Below are 21,150 nucleotides of genomic sequence, written 5' to 3' on the forward strand. Positions count from 1 at the left end.
TGCAGGTGCTGAGCAAAATTTTTATTTATCAAAATTTATTAGTATGATTTCTTAACGATAATCAATTATTATTTTTTTATTTTTTGGTACTATACACAACTAATACGATATATAGATAATTTTACGATAATTTTCGAAATAAAGTTTTAAAGTTCTATATTGTCGTATATTTTTAAAGTTTAATTCAATTTACAACAACTTGTTTGGATAATTCATGTTCGATCAGCTACGCATATGCATCTACCTTGATCATTGTGATATGTTTGAAATCAAGAAAAAATAAGTGTAAACACCGGGGTGTATTTCAGGATTTCGTGAAATCCAGTGGATTTTGGAGCGCAAGTGTAAACTTGGCATAAAGCTGAAAACAGATACAACGTTTGATTAAAGTTTTGCGTTGGGCGTCGAGAAAAAAACAACAACAACAGGGCGACGACGATACCAAAGTCCAGCGTTTATCTGTTTGCCGGCATATATTTCAAATGAATTTGAATTTTTCGGCATCATGCCCAACAGTGTAAAAACGCCCAAAACGACACAAAACTTTACCCAAACGTTGTATCTGTTTACAGCTTAAGTGTGTCCCAAGCTGTTTTTGCATTTGCACAATTTGCAATACGATGAACTTCACTTTCTTCAACAGCTAATCCAATCAGAATTGTTGCCTCAGTGTCACGCTCCTTCCACTTTTCATCAGGAGTCACCGGAACAGGTTCACTGACAACATCCCATACCTTTTCCTTCTTTAACAACAGCTGCATTCTATATTTCCACAACTCATAATTATCTCTGTTCAACTTTGTGAACAACAATTTTGAGTCAGCCATGATTCTCGCCAATCGAGTAAATATCCACGATAAATTTCACAATAAAAATTTGCAATTGTGAACAAAATTTGCAGAATCCAGGCACCAAGAATATTTATTTCAATTCTTCAAGAAACAGCGACAACAAATCCTCTTTAAATGCGAACGCATAGGCCCATAACCTGTAGAAAATGAATGTGGAGGCACAAGGATCGTTTTCTATTTAACCTTTAACTTTGGAGGTGAAAATGTAGGACGTACTTTTTGACGTGGTGGTAAATTTTACCCCTATACATATTCTTAAATATTTCTTTATATATTTTCTATTTTTTATAATATTTTGCATTTTTTGCATGATATTGTGTCAGCAAATAATAAACTAATATCAAATCAAACCACAATCTTTGTTTATATAGAAAATTAGGCTCTATATTTCACAGACTTTTTTTTAATCCAACAAAAAAGACATATTTTATTTTTAGAAGAAATAAATAATATAACAATACTTAAAAACGTGAAATTGCATTTTTTGACAGTCTTGCCTACATATTTAATGAAAATACAGAAATCATTCAAAAACACACGTTTGTTTAAAATCTGCAGGGTACCAAATAGCTGATTTATCATTCATAGTGATCGTACACTGTACACATATATATGGGTATGTTGCAACCCATTTATATTTCTTTATTGGATTGGAAACAGGTATGTGTAGTTTTTTGTTATGCCTACTAAGCATATATAACATATTTTCGAGTCTCTGGGATATATATTTTGGATGGGGCTATTGAGTCCTTGTCCAAGATCCTAGTAATAATTTAACGTAAGTAGCCTTTGGTTATGTTGAATTCGGGATCGACCATCACCGTCAACGTTGCTGAACTTATCGTCCTCTTCTAGCAATTGCCTTATTATAGGAGCACTGATTTGCTGTGAAAATGGATTAATTGAAAATGCAGAATATATAATTCATATGCCGAGTTTGACGTGTGGTCAAAACTTTTCCATGAAATTCATACGTCGTATTGGACGTGGGGTCATTTTTTTACATAGGATACTTACGTTAGTTTGGAGGTGGTGGTAAAATATTTTCTATGCCACAGTGACAAGAACTTGGACGTGGGGTAATTTTTACACCATCGTAAGCATATCTCCTCACTTGCTAGTCATATGACAACCAAAACATTACTGCCTACTTACGTTAAGGAAATATGAAGATACAGAGAAAATTAGACCGATCGCTCAAATCATTTGAAAGTAATTAACAAAATATGACCGAAGGGGTAAAATTTACCCCCAACTCCACAGTTAAAGGTTAATTATTCAGTTCTTTATTGAAGGAAAGATGTAAGACAACTAACTAAACGTTACAAAAGTAAATTATGTATTATGTACAATGATGGATGATATGTGTGACACATGTAATATGGCAGACAATATAAAATGCAATAAATAAGAGAAGAGAGAACATAAATGAGTATGCGTGAATACTGTTGCATTTGTATATAAGAACAATGTTGCCACATCTAATATTATTGTTATTTATCCAGGTATTCTCATAGCAGGGTTACCAAGCACATATGATGTACAATTGGAAATATCAACAGTTTATTTGTTTATTGTTTCATTTTATGTTTCCCCATGGTATAAGTCATGGTAGAACAAGAAAAGGTAGCAGCAATACCCAGCTGACTGAACTGGGTTGTAGTGTTAGTGTCAAATTCCATTCGACATTTTATGTATTTATTTCTATGTTCGATGTATATTAGGGATATATATTTTTGAAGAACAAATTTATTCATCTGAAAAAAAAACTATTTCCCATAAAGACGGCTTCATATCATTGACATGTAACCTCCTCCAGGTCCGAACGACATGCCGCACACTAAAACACCGCTTATAGAGGCGGTACAATATTTGTTAATATGTGTGGTATTTTGTTAAACTTGAAAAGAATAAAGCCCTAATAAACATGTGCTTTTTTGTTTTCAAAAGCAAATGATTGAAACAGCTTCTCTTTTTTCTATGAATTACCAGCGACCCGAAACATTTTTGCAAGTATTCTACTTTCTGCGAGAAATTATGCATTTAGTGGAATGATATGGAAACATTCAAATTGAAAATCTAACGAGTTTTCATTCATGTTTTCCAAAATATTCAATCAAATGTGAAAAATTATTAGTTTTTTAAATTCCAATAATTTATAGACATTTCCTTGTTTTGTTTACATTTACGTTGACACTAAGGTTTACAAACAAACACAAATTCCTTTGTGGTTGTTGTTCGAGTTGTATTTGTTGTAGTATTAACTTTACCTTGTATTTGTTCTACCATGGGTATAAGTATAGAGGTAGATTTAAATGAAAAAATCTATAGAACCCTTGTTTTTCCTGAATTCCTAAAACTTCAAAATTAAGCAACAAGTGGGTTTGTTTACAACACCAATTTTGAGCATTTTATAAAAATCGCGAAAAATGAATGAAGGACCAATGTTTCTCCGCATAATCAAGTTGTGGATATGATAAAATGTTTGTTTCAATGATAAGCTGACGAATTATTTCCATACAAATGTTCCTAAAATAATTTTAAAAATCATTGAATTCGATTGTTTTTAAAATTGTTTGGCATATTATTCAAACACCACACACACATACACAGTTTGTGTATATTTTTTTGAAGTTTTAGGAATACTCGAATGAAAAAATTTAAACTGACATAAAGCTTTGGCTAACCTTTCTTATTAAACCATGTGTTTCCCAATATTTCGCAATTTTTTGAAATTGCATCTTCAGGGGATGATCTACAACGACATTATAATTGTATGTATATTATTGAGTATCACAGTATTTTTAAGATATTTGCCAAACATATGTTTGCAATTTCAAAAAATTGCGAAATATTGGGAAACATAAAATGAAACAATAAACAAATAAACAATACTGACCTCAAGCTCAAAGAAGATTTTTCATTTCTAAAATAAAATTTAAAAGGTCGAATAAACTACAACTCAAATAATGTTTTTTTCCTTTCAATTTTACTTCTTTTTTCTTCGAAAATATTCACTGCAACTGAAAATAACTAGTTGCTGAAAAATAGCCGCTTCGTCAACTGAGATTCGCAACTTCAGTTGAAGGTTGCCATACATAAAGTAATTTTGACAACTCCACTCAACGATAATTGCTATCGATAATGTATCCCTAAGCAGAAACAAGAACATACCCGCATTCAAAAATCAAATCCCGCATCGATGATCAAATTTGCCGAATGCAAATTAAAATGAAATATACGAATATAAAATAGAATTTTGTCGTCAAGTCCGAACGAAAAGCAGGCACTCTACTGAGGAGTTTATCCATATTTTCCCCATCAAAGTAGCCACATTCCTAGAACTGGAGATTGACCCAGAGCCAGATCAAGCAGAAAATGAACTTACAAACATAAAATAAAAACAATTTTACAACAACCATTTTTGTAAATGATACGAAGAAATATTTTGTGTTAATATAAGCTCTGTTCCTTTACCTTCAAGAATCTTCAAGTTTTACCACTTTTAACTCGAAAAGCGTTCCTTTACTTCTGACACCATACAATTCATATGAGAGCAGTTTACAGCTTTTACTACTTTTGCCGGTTTTACCATTTTCAAAAGTAAAGGAACAGACCAATCATGAATGTACTCTCCCCGTGAGTTTTGTCTTTCTGTCATTGCAACTTAAAGGAGAGAGTGAGAAAACTCACGGAGAGTTGATATTCATGATCGGACTGGAGATCTCAATTTGTAAAGGACACAAAATGCACATTACATTAAATTTCTTAAATTTCTTTCCCGACAAAATAAAAGAAACCAACCAAATTCGATTTAAAGCTGTTGTTTTTATTCAGAACCAAACATTTATATTATATACAATCTGCTTATTCAGACGATATTGTAATTAATTTTCTATTGTTTGAACAATAAAATGGTGGTGGCCGGCTTTTCTTAATTTTACTTCAAAAGGCCTAATAAGTTAGAGAAAAAACTTTGTATTGCATAATCTTTAGCATTCAAATACTAAAGAACCCGATGCATAGCTAACACTTGAATCGTCCATAACTTTGCATTGACTACTCTGATCGTATTTTAAGAATTTAAAAGTCATATTATATCCTTGTTCTTGGAGAACTTTAACTGAACTCAGCATTACGCCAATGGGATGGCGTCCACAAATGGTGTTGTTGTATTCTCGTAAATAGGCAGTAAATGTTTCAGGTTTTAATGTTTCAATTATATCCATACCCTATAATAAATAAAACATTGGTCCATAAATAAAGTATTAATTTCGATTTGATTTTGAACACACCTGCTTATCCAGCTTTTCAATAGATTTGTAAATTGGGCCACACGTCTTGTCATAGTATGTATAATTAAAACGATGACCCCAGTGGCAAAAGTCTGAAGATATCACAAACAAGTTCTGAGGATCTGTGAAATAATTAGCTAATAATCGTCCATAAAGTGCCTCTTGATCGGGATTCAAAGAACCCACCAATATGGGGACAATTGTAAATTGGTCCTTAAAGCTGGACAATGGATATTAGTAAAGAATTTGTTTGTAAAAATATTTAAAAAAGCTCTTACTCTTCCATAACTTTGGCTATATAAGGTAGATGCATTTCGATGCTGTGCTCATTTTCATCAGTTTTCATATCCATCCAAGAAAAGTGTCCAGTCTTTTCCAATTCAGCATTAACTATTTGTGCAAAAATATATGCAAAATTTCTAATTTCAATTTTTGTTATTCAATGAATATCATACCGTCTGTATCAACTTTGAGATCATAAAGTGGAGTTTTACACTTTTTGGCAATTGATAAGGCACAGCCTCGAAGGCGGACATGATGAGATGGGCCCAAAATAAATACGCGTTTACTAAAAAAGAAAACCATTAACATAGACTGGAAAGGCGCTAAATAGGCAAAATATGTAGACTTACACTACAGCAGGACTAACTTGTCGATAAGCAAAAGCACCACATGCTCCGCAATATGTGTAACCAGCGTGTCTACAAAGAATAAAAATATATGTATGCTGTTGTATAATGTTTATAGTGGGGAAAAATAATACTTACGGGGCTATTATAGCCCTAGCAGGTCCGTGTGAGAGTGTTGCTGCTCCCAACCAATTATCAAGCTGGCGGGAAAGTTCGGAAGCTGTAAATACAAAAGAAAATAAATGTAATGGAAATCCGATTATCGTCTTGATTCTACGACGATCGGAACTACAACTGGGATCGGGGTAATCAATGATTATATATCACCACAACTGCACTTTGACCAGATTAATGTACAAATACTCGACAGGGAGGTCTGGATTCACAACTTTCCACCTGTACTCGGTATAGAGGTATATACCGATGAATCCAAGAACAGGAACATGAGTCTACAGCTATAGCCTCAAATTACGGCTCTGATACAGCTTGAACGAAAATTATAGTGAATTTAAGCCGAGATCTTTGTAATCAAAAAGCCACAGAACTTATAGGCAACATGAAAAGGGCCATAGTTGTTGTTGTTGTAGCAGCATATAATGCTGGGTTGACAGCCGCTGGCCGAAACACTTTTGGTTTCGGGTCAATCCGGTACGTAAGAACCCGCTGTTGGATAAGTCAGGCGACCCTTAAATCACTAAGTTCCTATACTATCAAGTCTGCGGCAATTTTGGACGCCAAGACTTTCTGGAGAGGCTCATGGTACAAAAATACAGGTAAAAGCAAATCCCAGCTGATTAGGTTCACCCGTAATACTAGTGTCAAATACAATATGAAGTTTATGACGTTGTTCTTTTCGTTAATTGTCAATTAATATTTATATTTTTTACTTTCTGATAAACAAACATTAAACACATATTTTTGAAGTTATAGACTTCACGAGTAATATGTACGTGCGAACTTCGAATAAATAGATCCACAGGATGCAACTTTCGAATAGTTTAACAATCTGTAAGGATGGTGTAAGAGAACAAAAGGCAGTGTAAAATGGTGTGTCAGGCATTGGCGGATACAGGTGAGTGCTATATTTATTTAAGGTAAAGTGGGTATTTATGCACTTAAAAATATCTCATTGCAGACAAGGATCTGATGGAAAACATTATGAATGAAATCTCAATATATTGGATACACTATACGGAATAAGACAATTGCAGAGTATGGTTAAACTCCTATTATGGAACCTGAGTCGTGTTTTTTGGTTATGACGAAGCAGATTTCTTCAAAATATCCCTAGTAGGCCCCTCTTGCTAAGGAAGAGTTATCAGAACTGCAGTTTCGTCTCAAGTGTTGCTGTGGTTGGCATCACGAAACCAGTACTATGTGGTTGTTGTTTTTAGCTACACAAAACGTCAAGCGATGGATTAAACAGAACATAAACCCACGTTCAGATTTCGTAAATCTGAACTTACTATAAGGCACGTTGAAACTCTCCTTTCGTTACAGCTGTAGGATGAAAATAATGAACCCATTTTGCATCTATGAACTTCAGCCAACAATTTTTGGGGATAATGTCCAAACACACTGATTTTATTTAAAACATATGTACATACATAGAACAAAATATATTTTATATATCGAATTGAGATGTTTCATTTGTTTATGCCGTATAAGGGAGTCAGAAATAGAGATGTTTGCTTTTCCTGCCAACATCGGCTGCATTTCCTATTACAGCAGGTATGTAGTTTTCTGCTGTACTGCATCACCATCGGCTTTTTTGATTTGTTTCTAGCAGTGGTTATTCATTAATATTGATAAATATCATTCTGAATCGTGGATTTCATCTTTTCTTCGCATATAATATGTTTGGATTTGGTTAATTGAAAATTGTGATTCAATGTGCCCCATCTCAAATTAACCATGAATTATTAGTAATTCTGGATATTTAGATGCAGTGATACTTACCTCTGTCAACATTTTTAAGAAAAGTAACACGCGGATTTATTATTGATGTTAGTTTAAATAGTTTTTAATTCATTTATTAAATTTACATATATGTATTTGTATTTATTTAAAACAATATGAGACTTCAAAGCACATTGACATTTTATATTTTTGTTTACAATTTTCAAAAATTAAGTTGACACTAGTATTACGTACAACAACAAATTTCTATGTGGTTGTTGTATCGATTGTTGTACAACAACACTTGCTTTTACCTGTAATAATTGTACCATGGGAGAGGCTAAAATCAATTGTTACCTTGTGTTGGGTGCAGTGTTGCCGAACTTGACGATTATCGTCATTTTGACCCAAAAATTGAAAAATGACGATTTTATGGTCTGAAATGACGATTTTTCATTGGATGAAAGAAAACATAACTATATTTTGACCAATTTTTCACGAAAGAACTTATCCGAAATTTTGTGTGGGAGGTACCGGAAGGAGTGGACAAATATAGTCCATATTCAAACCTGATCTATAGTTGGTAGATATATTAGGATGTATAAATTATGGACCAATCCCTTCAAAAGGGGCTTTTTGCATCTTTCAGGCTATTTTCTCAGGAAGTATGTACTTGCCCCTAATGGGACATATACCGTCGTAAGCGGGACAGTGAATACAAGTTGCTACAACAAAAATCTAAGAGATTCGAGAACAGGTCCTAACCTGTACATTTCCGAAATTTTGTGTGGGAGGTACCCGAAGGAATGGACCTATTGAGTCCATATTGGAACCTCATCTAAGTTTGTAGAAATTTCACGATGTGCAAAGCAGGGCTTCGGAGTCGAGCCATTTTTGTTCAGACTCTGACTCCGACTCCAGTCCAATTTTTTTCTCGACTTCGACTCCGACTCCAACTCCGGAGTCGACTCCGAAAATAGATAAAATAAAGTTCATAACTTAAATTACAGTCATCTAAGTTTGAACTTTCAAGATACATTACATTGCACAGTGGTGGCACCTACATGGGAAGGTGTGACAAAAATACTTCTAGATAACATATCGAACTGAAATTTTTATCAATGGGTCCTCGTGGCCAAAAAACACTCCAACAAAAATATTGCAGTCCTACGTCCAAGATTTCGCGTGGTCCCCATGTAACGAATCATCTTGAATTTAAGTATTTTACTGTTACCAAGACATTGTTCAACCAAATTTGCTGTAATCCGGTACCAGGAGTTATTATTGCATAGTAAGGATCCCCACGAAAAATGTTCAGTATTGGTCCATGATTCAGTTTACTCCCCATATGATTTATATCGATTTATTTGGGCATATGTCAACCAAATATTCTAACCGAATAGGTTTTAATAATGAACTCAGAGTTCAGAATACCACCTTATAAAGAAATGTTATATCGGTCCACTTTTGACTACAGCCTCCATATAGGGTTGCCATACTTTTTCGGTACTTTATAAACTTGAATCACCTTTTTCTGCAGCATTACTTGTAATAATGTATTTTTAGCTCTCAGTGCAGGCGTGGCCCAACATTAGGGTGTCCCAAAAAAGGAAAATTATTTTGTTGAAGCGAACACGCCCAAAACTTTGTCTTTTTCTTTCACGAGTTTTCAATGCGGCTCTAAGCTACCATGACAATAGAAATCTCTAATAGTACAAAAACATTATATTGAACATAAATATAAGAAAGGATAATTTAAAAAATGCAAAAAATATAAATTCAGCAACTAAAAAAGGGAGTTAAACTTTTGGCCATAACTCCCAAAACCGCAAATTTCCGCAAAAAGTCTATACAGTTTTGAAATCAACAGGCGCTAGGCTACAATTTGGCACTAGTGGCCATTTGTTCGAATTTGTCGAAACTGACTAAAAGTTTAAGGAAATCCATACATCTATATTAAATAATTTCATTTTTACCAATATTATAACCAAAATATTTGGCAACCCTTGCGAGTTAGAGGAATTTTCATAACTAGAAAAATGAAGCTTAGGCAATTTACTGAATGAGTCATCTTTAGTTAAGGCGTTAAAAATAGTCCTTTGCTTCATAAATTCGCTTAGAATATAAGTATTTTTTCTCATTTTTAAATACATATTTTTCTTCAAAATTAGTCATGTTCATACAAGGTAAAGTTAATACTACAACAAATACAACTCGAACAACAACCACAAAGGAATTTGTTTTTGTTTGTAACGTTACTGCCAGTTGTATTTGTAAACAAAACAAGGAAATGTCTATTAATTATTGGAATTTAAAAAACTAATAATTTTTCACATTTGATTGAATATTTTGAAAAACATCAATGAAAACTCGTTCGATTTTCAATTTGAATGTTTTGTTGCGCGGGCAGGTCAGGAAGCGGGCGGTAAAAGTCAACCTCTGAACGCCGCACTTTCATCAATCATGGGAAAGCTGATTGACCTAGTTTCAGAGAGTACACTAGTCACAGCATCAACCCTTCTGATGTTCGGGTAGCGTTCCGTTCCGCTCAGGATTAGCAAATAAACGCGAAACAAGTGGCTTAATCCCCTGAAGATTTGAACCCTGGAGTCGGAATAAGTCGATTGTAGGCAACGGTTAAGTCACTCTCGAATTCTGGAAAAAAGAAGATAGGAAGTCAGTCACGTTTGGCGATGTTACGCTGATTGATCCAAAGAAGTGCGCAAGTTATTTTAATCGACATTTTATCGAGCTCCCTGGCAGTCACAGAGCGAAGAGAAGAGTACTACGTCGTGTTAGATATCTTCTTGCCGAAAAGGCACTACCACAATTTACAATTGATGATGTTGCGAATGCCATCAGGAACGCGAAATCATCCAAAGCGTTGGGCCCCGATGAAACAGATGCATATGCCGGGAGTCGAGTTTCTCGCCAAAGTTCTCAATCTGTTTCTAACCACCCACATCGTACTCGTAGTCTGGGGAATAAGAAGAGTGATCCCGCTATTGAAGCCTGGATACGACCTATCGTAAAATGGTGCCAGTTGTATTAGCTTAAAATATTCATGAGCTTTGTATAGTAAACAGTTGCTATTATAAAGATTTTAGTCCAGTCGAATTTAACGCTATTTTTACTTAACAAGTAACAAAGCAATGACAAATGGAGCTTTTCCAATTACGCTTGTAACCTTTCCATTGTGTTGTTAAAATTAGAGAATATAAATACATATGTAATACATGCTATTACAATTCTTCTCCACAATTAAATCGAATTCGCAACGTACAAATACATTGAAGATATTTAAGTTGTTTAAAATACATTAAATCGATGTATATTTGTATCCCTGGTTGAATAATTACATATGTATGTATACACATTTCAAGTAAATTTTATAAAACTACTCATACTTACATACAAATGCGCATATTAGTTCATTGTTTTATAGTAAAAGTAATGGAATGTTTAGGTTTGATAGAAATCATGGTTGTGTGGTTTAAATAGAATAATGGTTCAGACGTATAATAAATACATTTTTAAAGATTATTGAATGATACAAAACGTAACCCAGTGATTGTCTGACTGACAGAAAAGAATAAAGTCCATCATTTGAGTTCCCCATCGAAGTTTAGCCTTATTCTGGTTGTACCGTCGAAGGATTCGAATTCAAACACTTTTCTAGCGAAGGGGGTAACCGAATTGGTCCAGACCCACCTCCAGCGCAAAATTTCAAAATTGTTCGCAACAGTGCAGTTTCAAACCAGCTATCGGAGCGTTTTTTACAGACGGCAGTCCTATTTAGCACGGATTATTTTTTCGGTGTCCAATTCGTACTTCCTTGAAAATACCATGGCTGTAAAAATTTTAGGGACACGAATTAAAATGTCCAAGGTGCAAGTGACCTTAGAAGGGAGTTTCCCAATCGGTTTCAACTTTGTGCATACTAATACTCGTTGTTCTTGTACATGTACATCAAATTAAACACGGGGCCTCACAGTTCTTGACATATGACAATCTTTTGGTGTAGACATAACCCTTCAAGAACAGTACCTGACTTTTCTCTTATTGCAAAGGTTTTATCCACGTTTTCCACCGACATATTTGTAAATTGGAATTTCGGGTTCTTATGGACAAGAAGCATTTAACGTATTTTGAGGAAATCTCCTTAAAAAATAATTTTGTTATTACTTACTTAGATGGCTTTCATTCTCAACAGAACGTTTTGTTCCATAACCAAACTAAGAATAGATTTCCAAACGCACTTTACTTCTCCACTTTTTGATGCCATTTTTGTGATGTCATCTCCCACGTGGTCTTTCCATCAGAGTTTTGCTCTTCCCTTAGGGCGTCAAATGGCTCTTATCTTTATCCATCCTGTTCACATGACCCAGCTAACGCAATCATTGTGGCTCAATACGTTCTACTGTACCGATGTCGGCCGGTATCGACCCTTCACTGCCCGACCCACTTTGGCAGACTCTTTTTAAATTTTTCTAAAGTTGGCTTTTACGGATTATTTTGATCGACCTGTGTTGTCGATGTCATCTGCGTACGTCAATAACATTGTTTCATTATTTTATATGGGGCTATTTTTATCATTCCTTGTGTACACATTTGCATCTTGTATGACCTTTTCCTGCAATATGTTAAATAGGTCACACAATCGACTGTCACTTTGTCTGAAATCTCGTTTTGAATTGAACGACTTAAAAGGGACATTTCGTATTTTAACTGCTGATCTCGTGTTAATTAATGTTATTCTGCATAACCGTATTAATTTTGCGGGAATTCCAAACTCAGACATGGCTTGGAACACCTTTGACCTTATGGTCTGTCGAAAGTGGTTGTATAGTCGACAAATAGGTGGTATGTGTTAATCCGTTTGTCAAGGGCCTTCTCTAGGATTTAAGGTAGAGTGAATATTTGGTCTACTAGCTCCAAAATCGCGTTGGTATGATGCAATTATTACATTCAACATAGGTTTCAGCCGATCTCATAATACGCCTGACAGCAATTTTTATGCCATGGATAGGAGATCTATGCATCCGTAGTTGGCACAAACCGATGGGTGGGCATGCATTCCTCCAGCCAAACTTTGCTTATCAACTGATGCATACTCGCCACTGGGTTTGAACAGTTCAGTTAAATTCTAGAGAAGGGCATTGAAAAACGAATTAACACATACCACCTATTCGTCGACTATAAAACCACCAGACCAAAGGTGTTCCAAGCCATCGCCGATTATGCTGAGGTTGATGGAGCAGAGATGAGGATGTAGCAAAGATGTATAGGAAGAGATGACTATTAGTTGAGGATGTTGTGATGGAGAAAGGTTTTGCAGCAGAGGTGGTGACGTGGGTGTTTGTTATGGTTCGTAAGAGTTAGACATGTAGATGAGTTGATTACCAAGTTTGTAGTATTTAGTGGTTATGGACCCTTGCGAGGCCATGATAGAGGCTTGGCAAAGTTGAGTAGGGCAATGGGATCTATGTAAGACAGGAATGTCAGAGTATCTATCACATATCTGCCCAGTATTCGGTGTCTCCTTGTTTGCAGCAAGGGGCACCTACAAAGCAGATGTTCAACAGTCTTTACCTCCTCTGCATCTTCACATAGCCTGCAGTAGTCAACGCCGCTATTATCTCATTGTGAGGTTAGAGATCTCACTCTGCAGTGACCTGTTATAAGCCCCACCGCGATTTTCATCCCTAACTTATAAAGTGAGAGGAGGGACGTCGTTCTTCAACGAGAGACCACAGGCCAGATTGCCTTGGATACCCTACAACCAGGTTCCAAGAGACATCTTTGTTGTGCCCTCTCATCGAAGATATCAAGAAGTTTGTCGATGTGGTAGCACATCTGTGGCCGGACGGTTTCATGAATTGATAAGCTGATAGACTTAGAGCCACCGATGCTAGTTCGTCTGCTGCCCCATTTCCCATAATGTTACTGTGACTCGGAACCCAACATATCTTTACGATATTGCCTATGTCATACAGAGTTTTTTAATGGTCCCTGACTTGAGAGCCTTAAGGGTAGCCTGACTATCGACATATATAGGTACCGGTCTTGTAAGACTGCCTTCAAGTTTCTTCACCAGTTCTGCTACTTTCCTGAAAAACGTTACAATTATCGTTAAGCTTGTACGAGTTTTTTCTATCTTAGACCCGCCTGTATATATTGCCAGACCTCCAGTGGAGATATGCACTCAGCCCATACGTCCCTACTTGGGAATATAACGGATAAAGTGTCAAACTTGAAGCCAGTGGTCATATAATCGCTTACGCAACCATTGTCAACTAATTCAAATCGACTATCAATTAGTTTTAAGGCTATCTAATGTCCGAAGAGTGAACCTCGCCATGATCCTAACTCTCGGAGTCTAAAAGCCGTTCTTCCCGTTTAAAACTGGATTAGGATGTCCAGAGGTTGGAAATTCAAAATGATGTTTAAAGCAGCCTGAGGAGTGCTTCTATTCGAGCCGGTAATCAGCAACGACGCAGTTCTTTGTACACCAAACAAGCCCCCCATAGATAAGTATAGGCTGGATAACGGTTACATACAACCAGTGTAAGATTTCAATCCCCAGCTTTTCCCACTGGAGTTCTTACAGGAGTAGAGTGATGTGAGCCCATTCTTTGTTCGCTCCTCGATATTTCTTTTCCATGTTAAGCGATGGTCCAGAATAGTGCTGAGGTATTGTGCTTCCGTAGAAAGTTCCAGAGCCACCCCGCCTAGAACTGGAGGCTGGAAATCGGGAATTTTGCGTTTCTTTGTGAATAGTATAAGCTCCGTTTTCTCTGGGTTTACTCCAAGACCATTGTCATGAGCCCAGCTTGCTTGCAAGTTGTAGTAAAGCGCTTGGCATGAGTTCTGACAAGGTTGTAAGAATTTGACACTTATCAGCACAACCACATCATCAGCGTAGCCCACAAACTTGGTCTTCAGCCGGTCGAAATACACAACTACTTCATTTATTACTAGAAGCAATAGCAGAGGTGAGAGAATTCCCCCCTGCGATATACCTCTGTTAACAGTTTTTCGCACGGAACCCTCTCCTACACTTGAGTTGATGATTTTATTTTTCAGCATCTCATCAATCCATTCCACAAGGATAGATGAAATTCCTGTGTTGCTGAGAGCAGTGTGGATTGATTCAAGCTTCACATTTTTTTAGGGTATCTTCATTGCCGCCCATATTCGATTCCAAAAGCTTAATGAAATGCTTCCTTCCAGATCCTAAGTGACTATGTTTATCATTTACTAGCTACCTCTTCATCATCTTTGCAGGAGAATGAAGCTGCACTATACACTTCAGTCTGGTGTTTTAAACTCTGGAAATTTTTTTGAATTTCATTCGCACATTTTCCTTATTTCTTAATTCTGAAAATACTATTCTACTCTATCCTCTTCTCCCGATACTTCTCCTAGACTCTTCGTGTTGCTACTGAATGCAGGGTTGCCCTTTATGCCGGGTTCTTCTCTTCAGTAACCTAACGACATACCTGAATTTTAGGTGGTCGTTTTTGGTACTCAAGAATAGATTTGCGGCAGTTTGAAGAAAGTGGTCCATTCTTTGCCAATTCGCTTCCAGATTATCGGGTCCAGTGGCAGATCGCACTTTTATCGCAACACCTAGACGAGTGCGTACCTTGGCTGCTACAAGCATGGAAATCTCGTAGGACAATCTTAGTGTCATGCCTATGCTCTCTATATGCGCTCGTAGAGTATATTATTGATCTGTACATCTTTCTCTACCGCCAGGGCACGGGCGTAGATGAGACCGATGTTAAAGAATCTCTCATCAACCGGAGCGAATCTGGAGACCAGGTTTTTAAGTATTCGATTTGACATAAGTTTGTGTTTTTTTGTTTTTTTTTATACCCTCCACCATAGTATGGAGGGTATATTAAGTTTGTTTTTCCGTTTGTAACGCATTGAAATACTCATTTGCGACCCTATAAAGTATATATATTCTTGATCAGGGTAAAATTCTAAGTCGATCTGAGCACGTCCGTCCGTCCGTCCGTCCGTCCGTCTGTGGTAATCACTCTAGCATCCACAAAAATGGAGATAGGATGCTGAAATTTTGGGAAAATGCGTCTTTTGTTTGCAGGCAGGTCAAGTTCGATGATGGGCTATATCGGTCCACGTTTTGGTATAGCCCCCATATAACGGTACCCCCCGATTTACGGTATTTTGACGTTTTTAGCTACATTTTCAGACCGATTTGGCTATAATTTGACATTTAGGGTTCCTAAGTGTCAATAAACATATATAACAAAACATGTGGACACAGGTCCACGTTTTGGTATAGCCCCCATATAACGGTACCCCCCGATTTGCGGTATTTTGACGTTTTTAGCTACAATTTTAGACCGATTTAGTTATAATTTGACATTAAGGGGTCTTAAGTATCAAAAAACTTATATAACAAAAGTTGTGGACATAGGTCCACGTTTTGGTATAGCCCCCATATAACGGTACCCCCCGATATACCGTATTTTGACGTTTTTAGCTACATTATCAGACCGATGTAGCTATAATTTGACATTTAGGGTTCTAAAGTGTTGATAAACTTATATATTAGAATTTGTGGACATAGGTCCACGTTTTGGTATAGCCCCCATATAACGGTACCCCCCGATATACGGTATTTTGACGTTTGTAGCTACATTTTCAGACCGATTTAGCTATAATTTGACATTTAGGGTTCTCAAGTGTCAATAAACTTATATAACAAAATTTGTGGACATAGGTCCACGTTTTGGTATAGCCCCCATATAACGGTAACCCCCGATTTACGGTATTTTGACGTTTTTAGCTACATTTTCAGACCGATGTAACTATAATTTGACATTTAGGGTTCTTAAATGTCAAGAAACTTATATAACAAAAGTTGTGGACATAGGTCCACGTTTTGGTATAGCCCCCATATAACGGTACCCCCCGATTTACGGTATTTTGACGGTTTTAGCTACATTTTCAGACCGATTTAGCTATAATTTGCCATTTGAAGTTCTTAAATGTCAATAAACTTATGTGACAAAACTTGTGGACATAGGTCCACGTTTTGGTATAGCCCCCATATAACGGTACACCCCTATTTACGGTATTTTGACGTTTTTAGCTACATTTCAGACCGATATAGCTATAATTTGACATTTAGGGTTCTTAGGTGTAACTAAACTTATATAACAAAGGTTGTGGACCTAGGTCCACGCTTTGGTATAGCCTCCATATAACGGTACCCCCGATTTACGGCATTTTGACGTTTTTATCTACATTTTCAGACCGATGTAACTATAATTTGACATTTAGGGTTCTTAAATGTCAAGAAACTTATATAACTAGTGGACATAAGTCCACGTTTTGGAATAGCCCCCATATAACGTTACCGCCCGATTTCAGGTATTTTGAGAATTTTACCAACAAGTTTTAACCGAATTATCTGTAATTTGAACATTTGAAATTGTTAGTGGTCACCACACCTCTCCACCAAAAATTTTCAAGAAAGCCCCCATATAACAGTACCTCCCGATTTTCAGTAATTTGATGATTTTAGCTACAATTTTAAACCGAACTAGCAGTAATTTGACATTTGAAGTTCTTAGTGGTCGCAACACCTCTCCATCAAAAATTGTCAACATAGGTCCATGTTCGGATATAGCTCCCATGTAACGGTACCTCCCAATTTTCAGTAATTTGGCAATTTTAGCTACAATGTTTAACAGAACTAACTGTAATTTGACATTTGAAGGTTGTAGTGGTCACCACACATCTGCATCAACAATTTTCAACATAGTCCCAATATAACGATACTTCCCGATTTTCGGTACTTTGAGGATTTTATTTAAAATGTTTAACCGAACGTAGGTCCATATTTTTGTATAGCCCCAAAACAAACCTCCCGATTTTCCGTACCTTAGATTTATTAGATTTATTTTTTGGACGAACTTTGAAATTTAAAAGTCAACAAAAATTCTGCAACAAAAATTGTTCATTTAAGTTCATATTTTCGTATAGCCCACATACCTCCGAACTAGCTGTTAATGACATTTGAAGTTCCCATGTTATGTACCAATTTTCGGTATTTTGAGGATTCTAGCTGCAATTTTTAACCGAATTAGGAGTTATTTGACATTAAAGGCTCCCTTCAAAAACTGTCAACATAGGCCCATGTTTTATTATAACCCCTATATAACAGTACCTTCCAATTTTTAGCCCACCAAAAATTGTCAACAGTTAGATATAGGCACCATAAAAAAGGGCCTCCCGAATGAAGTACATGTACATTATCTGACATTTTAACGTACTCACTTAAAGTTGGGGACAGGAATGAATATTTTATGGTGGAGGGTATGAAAAGTTCGGCCCGGCCGAACTTAATGCTTTTTTACTTGTTTTATAATAAAGACGTTTTTATATTAAACAATGGTTTACATACCAAGTTCCCAGCTGTAAGGATTGAATAATTTTTCTTTCATTCAAAAAAAGAAAAATTGAAGCCTTTATTTGTGCAGTAACCGTCATTAAAGTTGCGGGTCATGACATACTAAGTTTAAAGGCCAAAAACGATTGTGTTGCCCAAAGATAGTAAAGTAAAAGACAGTTGTGTGCATTTTGTATTTCTTTATTTTGTGGAAATAAAAATAAAAGTAAGTAATGTTAGTGGATGAGTGTCTATAAATGACCGTTTTCTAACAACGGCTTTTTATTATAGAATTTCCCGAGAAAAATCACCAATTCCACTGGCCTAAGCTATTCCCAGAAGTGGGGCCTGTGCGTTTCTTTTTATTTATCTGTTTTGCTGTTTTGGTCATTTAATTTTGCCCGCTGTGTCAACGGTTTTGCCATTGGCATTATTACCAAGTTTTGTGAATTTCTTGCAAACTTTTGTTTGTGGCCTAAAAAACAGCGTTAAGAGCCAATTCCTGCCTGAGAAGCTTTAAGTGTGCTGGTTGTTTCGGCTTCCTGCCAACTTTGAGGCCACCAAATAACACTATTGGAACACTATAGATATGCCTGTGTGCTGAAAAGAGGTATCGCAATTTTTGCCAATTTAACAAGCTGGAAAGTGAGGTAACACGTACTTTTGAAAAGTTTTATATAAAAATCATGGCGGTTATCTGCAACTAAATAAAAGAAAGAAAATAAGTTAACTAAAAGATTAATTAAATTTAATATAAAATTTGAAATTAATGATAAATTGGTCATTTGGTTAATTACCTTACAAATGATCAAAGATTTGATACCAAAAACCTAAAAAAATAAATCTTTATGTATTAATGTTTGATGTCCTTGTGTTTGTCCTAGCTTTTAAGTAAGTTACACATTGTTAGGATTTTTAATACCAGTTTCTTTTCTCCTAAATGTTTTATAAGATTTTTCAAGGATTCTAGAGTTGTTTGGGAAGTAAATTAGTGAGCCAATTTGGCATCAAAACTTTCTTAAGTGAGCTCTCTTAGGATAGACATTTTGATAATTAGGCGGCGAATATTAAAACGCCGAATACGCTCTAGGGACATTATTAATGAAATTTAACCTTTAAAAACCATTTAATATTTAAATTATGACTGGTGTTAGAGATTCCATTTTCTTTTCATATTTCTTTATATTAAACAGACTACAAACCGAATAATTAGTTTTAAGTCAACTTTTTATATTAATAAATGTTCCATGTTTTGATTAGTTGAAAAAAGATAATATGTGTTAATCTATTTGTGATTGGGGGACTCCTTTAAAAGGTGATGAGGTGAGTGTGTGTGTCTTGTGGGGTTTCCAACGAAATGCGAATTGGACTTTTGGAAACCATGGAAGGGCGGGCAAATGCGGGAGTAATAACATCAATTCTCCCATATCAAAGAAGTGTTTGTATGTTTGTTTTTTTTTTATTTGTATCGTTTGTTCGTTAGCATATCAAATTTGTGTTCGCCCTGTGGAGTTAGGTTTGGACGGTTGAGAACCAGACCCTGAACTGCTAGCAAAGCCGGATGGTCCAATCTAGCGCCGCCTGAGCAGGGATTATAACAGTTTCCATATCATTCCACTAAATGCATAATTTCTCGCAGAAAGTAGAATACTTGCAAAAAGAGAAGCTGTTTCAATCGTTTGCTTTTGAAAACAAAGAAGCACATGCTTATTAGGGCTTTATTCTTTTCAAGTTTAACAAAATACCAAACATATTAACAAATATTGTACCGCCTCTATAAGCGGTGTGCGGCATGTCGTTCGGACCTGGAGGAGGTTACATGTCAATGATATGAAGCCGTCTTTATGGGAAATAGTTTTTTTTGTGATGAATATATTTGTTCTTCAAAAATATATATCCCTAATATACATCGAACATAGAAATAAATAGTCCCAATTTACATTAGGCGAGTTTACTTGGGGCAATTGTCAGTTTGTAGGTGAGGGAGGGGGCTGAGAGGCAAAGGGTTACCATATGCCTCACCTCTCTCTCCATCAAACTGACAATTGCCGCAAGTAAACTCGCCTAATGTAAATTGGGACATACATAAAATGTCGTATGGAATTTGACACTAAAACTACAACCCAGTTCAGTCAGCTGGGTATTGCTGCTACCTTTTCTTGTTCTACCATGCCTCTTACCTATGAATTAATTTTCATGTTAATGAAATTTTTCATAGTCTGGCATAAGAATTAAATCCTAATCCTTAAAATACAAATAACATTTTTTTAATAAAAATGCATGCAATATTTTTAATTGTTATTTAATGTGTGTACATATATATTTTTTATTATTAAAAATGTTAAAAACATCGGCTCACAGCCGGCTGATAGCCGCCGCTGACATTTTTCAACATAAGCCGCCGCCGACAAACTTTGCTCGGCGCAGGTCTCTGTTTTCGGGTTCAAAGAGGAACTCAGAAAGAAAGAAGCGATTGGAAGAAGGAACAGATTATTGAAGGAAGAGAGTCCAAAAGGGAACTAGGAAAGAATGGTGCCAATATTAAGGCAAAACCTAATGCCTTGTTCATACTACGGCTAATTCGCTCTCTCTTCGTTGTTCGAACCCAAATTAAAGCTACATTAAGTGGGGTTCAGACGATCAGTTTTGACTGACAGCTTTTGGTCAAATATCGATTGCTTCAGTTTTGTTGTGCTGTTCGTAGCGGCCAAACAGTCATTCAAGTTGGATGACAAATCAACAGTCAAGTTAAAAAATTACTGTGTTCACATATCTATAAAATCATATAAATAACAACTTTTATTAATATATATGGATGACAAAAAGATTGGATGTGCATTTTTGATCATTTCGCTTTTAGAGGAAGAAAATAAAGTGGCATGGTACAAGAATAAAGGTAGTTTCATGCTAACAACTGATTTAAATTTTTTTCAAATTTTGAATTTGAAGTACGTTCATTGTCAAATTGTAGTTTGACATTAAGTCTGTCTGGTTACTTTCCCAGCAAGAATTGTCCAGCAAGAACTTTCTCAGAGAGTAAGGGGTTT

At 35.9% G+C, this 21,150-nt stretch overlaps 1 protein-coding gene and 1 long non-coding RNA gene across 4 annotated transcripts; one reads left to right on the forward strand and one right to left on the reverse strand.

Moving 5' to 3' along the window:
- Nucleotides 1–4,677: 4,677 nt before the first annotated feature.
- Nucleotides 4,678–6,098, reverse strand: LOC141388964 (protein MEMO1-like; the record flags this gene model as incomplete). Its single annotated transcript, XM_073959832.1, has 6 exons — nt 4,678–5,083; nt 5,147–5,366; nt 5,425–5,536; nt 5,602–5,714; nt 5,779–5,847; nt 5,914–6,098. Coding segments are annotated over 6 exons (939 nt in total), but the record flags the coding sequence as incomplete, so codon positions are not given.
- Nucleotides 6,099–8,037: 1,939 nt separating this feature from the next.
- Nucleotides 8,038–18,839, forward strand: LOC141388458 (uncharacterized). 3 transcript variants are annotated; one of them, XR_012408887.1, is made up of 3 exons: nt 8,038–9,860; nt 18,088–18,329; nt 18,395–18,839. It is a non-coding gene; the product is annotated as an uncharacterized lncRNA (long non-coding RNA). The 3 variants fall into 3 exon arrangements; XR_012408888.1 differs by having other exon boundaries at nt 18,123–18,329; XR_012408886.1 differs by having other exon boundaries at nt 18,195–18,329.
- Nucleotides 18,840–21,150: the final 2,311 nt, after the last annotated feature.

This window comes from Musca autumnalis, unplaced genomic scaffold, assembly GCF_047663935.1.
Source record: "Musca autumnalis isolate F117 unplaced genomic scaffold, ASM4766393v1 scaffold_1, whole genome shotgun sequence".
Classification (NCBI taxonomy): domain Eukaryota; kingdom Metazoa; phylum Arthropoda; class Insecta; order Diptera; family Muscidae; genus Musca; species Musca autumnalis.